We start from the raw sequence: 6000 nt of genomic DNA, 5'->3' as shown, positions 1-6000 counted from the left end.
CAGAGATCACACACACACACACACACACACACAGAGATGCATGCAGGCAGACACAAGCATGCAGATGCATGCACACAGACACTCGCATGCGCAGACACACATACACACAGACACATGCACACAGAGTCATACACGTAGACAAATGTACCCTCGCACGCACGCAGACACACGCATGCAGACAGACAGACGCACAGACGCAGACACACTCAGGCACAGGACTGTTGAACATTTTAGTACCGATCATGGGTGACTCAATGAAGGTCCAGGTGTTGTTTTGTGGCAGATATGACTGCAGGACTCCAGCAGACCGACTGGTTTCATTCACTCCTCCAAACACATAAATCTGTCCTCCACACACTGTAGCTGCGGCTGAATGAACCGCTCTGGGCAGAGGAGACACCGTCTCCCACAGGTTAGTGATGGTGTCATACCTGAGGAGACACAACGCAGCACAAGTATCAGACCATCATTTTCTTTACATATCTTAAAGAGAAAAGTATAAAACAAGTGAAATACGATTTCGTCAGCAGCAGGAACACAGAAAGTACAGTAGAGTAAATGTGTTTACTTTTCACTGCAGATCTCTCAAATTGAATTGAACTCTGGATGAAACTTTATTCAAGATTTCAGATGGTGTGTTGTGTGGAAAATCTCAGGAGAGTTTGTGAGTGTAAATTAAAGAAGGAATGGGACCTGATTGAGATTATTCTGAGTCATTAACACTGAAACTAAAATTCTCACCACACACACGCACATATGATACACGAGATGTGACCATGACTTGAGGAAACATGATGAGGAATGTGTGGCTTTCATTTCAACTCTAATGAGGTGTTTGAGGTTTTGTTGTTTTATTGTAAAATATCCAGAAGGCCGGAGGCAAAAATGATTTTCTATCTCCCTACACCATAAAACATACAAACAGAACATTTTCAGAAATCTCTCTCTTTCTCTCTCTCTCTCGCTTATTTTGAATAAGTGTTCACCTTCAGAAACAAAAAAATGTAATACATTAAAATTCACATGATTCCAAGATAATGTATCTTTACATGTAAACATGTATGTCTTTCATCTGTAGACGTGACACAAGAGAGGTGTATTATATACACCGAACACATGATATCACTGTAAATCAATAGATGGATCAGTAAATGATCTGTCAGTCAATAACTGTCTGTAGGATTTAATCAGACTGTTATATTCAGAGCTCTATACAGTATGCGTGTCACATTCGTGTATTTCATGTACATTATCTCACAGAAGTGAGTACACCCCTCACATTTACACTGAAGAAATGACACTTTGCAGTGTGCAGCTTGTATAACACTGTACATTGTCTGTCCCCTCAAAATAACACACAGCCATTAATGTCTAAACCGCCGGCAACAAAAGTCAGTACATCCCTAAGTGAAAATTAAAGTCAATATTTTGTGTGACCACCATTATTTGGGGCACGGAGTTCACCAGAGATTCACAGGTTGCCACTGGACTCCACTTTCATAGAGCTGGTGGATGTTAGAGACCTTGCTCTCCTCCACCTGAGAATAAGACTTAGGTCCTTCACCTTTACCCTTAGCATCTTTTGCAAGGCAGTGGTCGTCTTGGAGGTGTGCCCTGAGGCCCAGTCTCCGAAGGGTATGTCAAAGTACATGTTGGCATTCATGGTTCCCTTAATGAACTGTAGCTTCCCGGCAGCCCCAGACTTTTCTCGTCCATCATCTTTAGAAGAGGCTTCCTTCTGGGACGACAGCCATGCACACCAATTTGATGCGGCGTACGGTCTGAGCACTGACAGACTGATAGTAGATTTACTTCACTCACTACTTTACATTGTAGCAAAGTGTCATTTCTTCAGTGTTGTCACATGAAAAGATATAATCAAATATTTACAAAAATGTGAGGGGTGTACTCACTACTGTAAGATACTGTTCTGTATATAAACATGTTATTCCTAGAGCACAAACAGCTGATGTTTTAAAAGCGGCTGTGAATATTTTCCTGGATCAGATGTCATGAGCGACCGCCTCACATTATCAACGCTCAAAGATCATGCAAACAGCTGAAGAAATCAGCCATGGGGTCAGACTACACGTAAAACATGTGATGAGCTGGCAAACTACAGCGAGACTGTCATCTCATCTGACATTCATACCAAAGCTGTCATGCACATGATGTTCAGCTAATGTTACATGACTTTTACAATATCACATGTTTGTTACAACGTTACAGACTTCATTACATCACTGATAAACACACACACACACACACACACACACACACACACACACACACGCACAAGACGGTTTCATCTTAACAACATAAACAACCGTTACTGCGTATGCACACTTTTGTGACCCAGACTGAACTTCCGCTACACCTTCACAAACAATAGAGCGCCTGTAGATTATTCTGATAACAATAAAGAAACCGAGATGAAGCGTTACTTGGCTAAACTTGTCTCTCCAATATTATGACTTTAAACTGTGATACCAAGATCAACCTCTACGGTTTCTATAAACGTGACTCAACTACAGGACCCGTTCAACAAATGAACATACAACAAAATTCAATGAATCGTTGATTTAATACAATTATTATACAGTAAAATAATAATAAAAAATTTGTATTAACTTGAATTAAATAAAATATAAATATAGGTAGGTTTTGTGCTGTGACATAACACACCAAATCTGATGAACTTTTGTGTATAATCTGTGTTTGTGTCTAATGATTTTACATCTGTAGGTTGATCATAGTTTACCCTAAGAAACGAATCAATTCTATACAAAAAAAATGGTAAACTAAAATATCGTCATTATTTATTATTGTGAAGTTATGTGAAAAGAAACCAAACAAGATTTAATGTAATTATTATGCAAATCAGGACAAAAATCTGTGATACACTTCAGCGTGTGTTTATAAATGTTCATCGTGTGTTATAGTTTCACATGTAAAAGTGAACATCTGCGTGGTGATGGATTATTCCTGTAGTCCTGATGGACACCGTGTGTAAGCCGGATGCGGTGCGATGCGACAAGAGAACGCATTAGAACCCATTATAATAAAAAATGCCACGTCCGGTGTAGACACGGTGTGAATGCATCACGGTCATGTGACATTCAAATACATCAGAGATCCAATCATCACACCAGTGGCAGCACGGAAACAAACAAAACATTAAACATCAGATTGTCGGCTGGTACCTTTCCACATTATCCAGGTTTCCAGACACTCCGAGACCTCCGATGGTGTAAAGTTTGCCGTCATACACCACGCTGTTGTGTCGACACCGCGGCACCGTCATCCGTGAGACCAGATTCCAGTTATCCAGCAGAGACGTGTAACACCAGACGTCTGCCAGCGTCACTCCAGATTCTGTGCCTCCTACAGCGGGTGCACAAACCATTTACACAATCATGACACCAATGAGACACAACAACGCAAACCTCATGATTATAAATTCATAGTTTACACATGTTTGTTTTCATTGCAAGTTCCATTGGAATCCACTTTGAAGGGCACATGCCGACTACATTCACCATGTGCACTATAAGAAGCTTTGGCAGGACAAGTGTTTATATTTGTGTATTTTGAACCATGATAGACGTACACATCCTGACAACTATACAGCACACTACACTTCATGTGTGTTTATCACTGTAAATAACACTAGCTGATGAATTAGTGTTTTCTAGCTAAATCATTTTCTACGATAAATTCTACTTCTTAACCACAGATTGCACCCAACCGTGTTGCGCGTAGACGACTTCCCGTAATACGTGATCATGTTGGAAAGTCACGTGTTTAGAGGTTGATACTTCCAGGATAAGCACACGAACGGACCATTTTGAACAATTATCTCCATCTAAGCACATGGTTAGACGTGTGACTTGATCACGTATTACGGGAAGTCGTGAACGAATCACAGCTCGCGTCTCTTTGCTCTGCTGGGATATTCGTTTCATCACGATGGATTATGTTCTGTAACACAGCTGAAGGAGTGTCACATGTCTCTGAGCGCGAGCTGCTTAATCTAAAAGTGACCCGCTGCGAGTTTGATCACCTGACAGGTAAATATTATCCCCCGCTGAAATGACGGAGAAGAACTCGCGGTTGTAGAAAGGCAAACTGGCCAGCGGGTACCACTTGTTGTTCTGAGGGTTAAAGCATGTGACGGCTGTCAGCGAACGCTGGTTCATACCGACCCCCTGCCGACCTCCCACCAGCACGATCACCTCCGCAACACCTGCTCACACAGACAGACAGAGAGAGAGAGAGATAAACATTTACTGACGTTACAAACGCTTTAACTACAAATAAAACTTAAAACCATATGGTTACTATAGTTAAAGCATTAACCACTACTGTTCTACTTTTACCATGGTATTTGGTTGATGCTGTAAACACAAGAGTCTTTCCTATTTCAATCAAAACACATGTAGTGGTGTCTGATTAATTGTGAATATGAATATATAATATGTGTATTATGAGAATGTTTTCCTCTCTATAACACGCACGCGTTTGTGATCTCTTTCATTTTGTCATAGAATCACACTATAAAAACAATAATGTTAAGAGAAGGAAATATCTCGGTAGGATAACATTTCATATGAAAAAGGGATAAAAAGAATTGAGAGGAGATAACAAATGTCCCGTTCTAAAAATGAAGCAAACACATCCAGAGAAAGTGAGCGCGTGCCAGAAAACATTCACAACACTATGAATAAAATCTGCCAACAAAACTATCCAACATGTGCTGTATTTCTATTTAAAGATTATATTTATCGCGTCTTTTTTTAAACTTTTGTATTTCTTGAACATAAAGATATACAGGGGATACGCATACATTACAAATAATGGTGACAGTTTACAATAAGGTGCTATTAGTCGACATTAGCAAATGCATTAGCTAACAATCAACAATTGAGTTTTTCTGCATTTATTAATCCTTGTTAATGTTAGTTTATGTCAATACAGTTATTGATGTTAGTTCATGGTGCATTCACTAATGTTAACAGTGACAACATTTGATTTTAATAATGTATTAGTTAATTATGAGATTAACATGAATTATAGTTGATTAATGCTGTAGAAGTATTGTTCATTGTTAGGTCATGTTAGCAAATGCATTAACTCATTGTTAACAAATAGCACCTTATTATAAAGTGTTACCGAAATAATTTATCAAACCAAATAATATTAAACTAAGACATCAATCGCAATAGGTATATGTATAAAAATGATTATAAAAAATTATAATAAGTAAATAAAAATAAAAGTGTCACAATCAAGTATCAACAGGCAATTATCTTTAGTAGTGCAGAGTTTTTAGCTTTCCTATTGAGCAAACAAGATTTTTTTAAATCAACTTAAATAAAATGATAATATTTGGCGTACAATCAGTAACTTTACATTCATGTAGATGAAAAACACCACGAAGACCCCGTCTCCCAGATCAAAAACTATACATGAACTACATCAAAAATGAAAAGCTTCTTGTAAACAGAAAAAATAAGCCACGATATTTCTATTCGAACAATAAATGTGAAATAGTTTCAAGATTAGATTTACAGCATGTGCATTGTGAAGATATGTCCAATTTAAATGGAGAAAGTAGAGAATTCGAGGGGTACTAATTTGAAAGTAGATTTCATCTATTTAAAGAATAACAGAGTCCAGATTCACAAGGAGAAAGAATGAGATCCTCTGTGCGAGCTGACAGAAGCAAACCTGATCTTATCATCCGCATTACAATTCACCACATACATTCTCCTTAAAGAAAGCGTTGACTCGTGGGGGGCAGGACGGGTCGAGCTTTTGTCAAGACACAAAATGAAATGTCAATGTTCACTTCTGGGAGAAAAAATAAGAGAAAAGGTAAAGAAATATGAGACTCTAGACCAGGGGTGTCAAACATACGGCCCGCGGGCCGTATCCGGCCCGATAAGGCGTCCAATACGGCCCGAGGGAAGATTTGAAAAATAATACAAATATGAAATA

At 38.8% G+C, this 6000-nt stretch overlaps 1 protein-coding gene across 1 annotated transcript in view; it reads right to left on the bottom strand.

Moving 5' to 3' along the window:
- LOC306895842 (kelch-like protein 29) overlaps nucleotides 1-6000 on the bottom strand; it is a gene marked incomplete at its 5' end in the record, with an annotated part of 35733 nt that overhangs the window by 5734 nt on the left and 23999 nt on the right. The window contains 3 exons of the mRNA XM_079459382.1: nucleotides 238-431; nucleotides 3204-3384; nucleotides 4064-4246. Of these exons, the coding sequence (XP_079315508.1) occupies nucleotides 238-431; nucleotides 3204-3384; nucleotides 4064-4246 (558 nt within the window). The remainder of the gene's footprint in view (nucleotides 1-237; nucleotides 432-3203; nucleotides 3385-4063; nucleotides 4247-6000) is intronic.

This window comes from Barbatula barbatula (genome assembly GCF_947034865.1).
Source record: "Barbatula barbatula genome assembly, chromosome: 6".
NCBI classification, from domain to species: domain Eukaryota; kingdom Metazoa; phylum Chordata; class Actinopteri; order Cypriniformes; family Nemacheilidae; genus Barbatula; species Barbatula barbatula.
The sequence above is the reverse complement of the archived record's forward strand: the minus strand, read 5'-3'. Positions and strand labels throughout refer to the sequence as shown.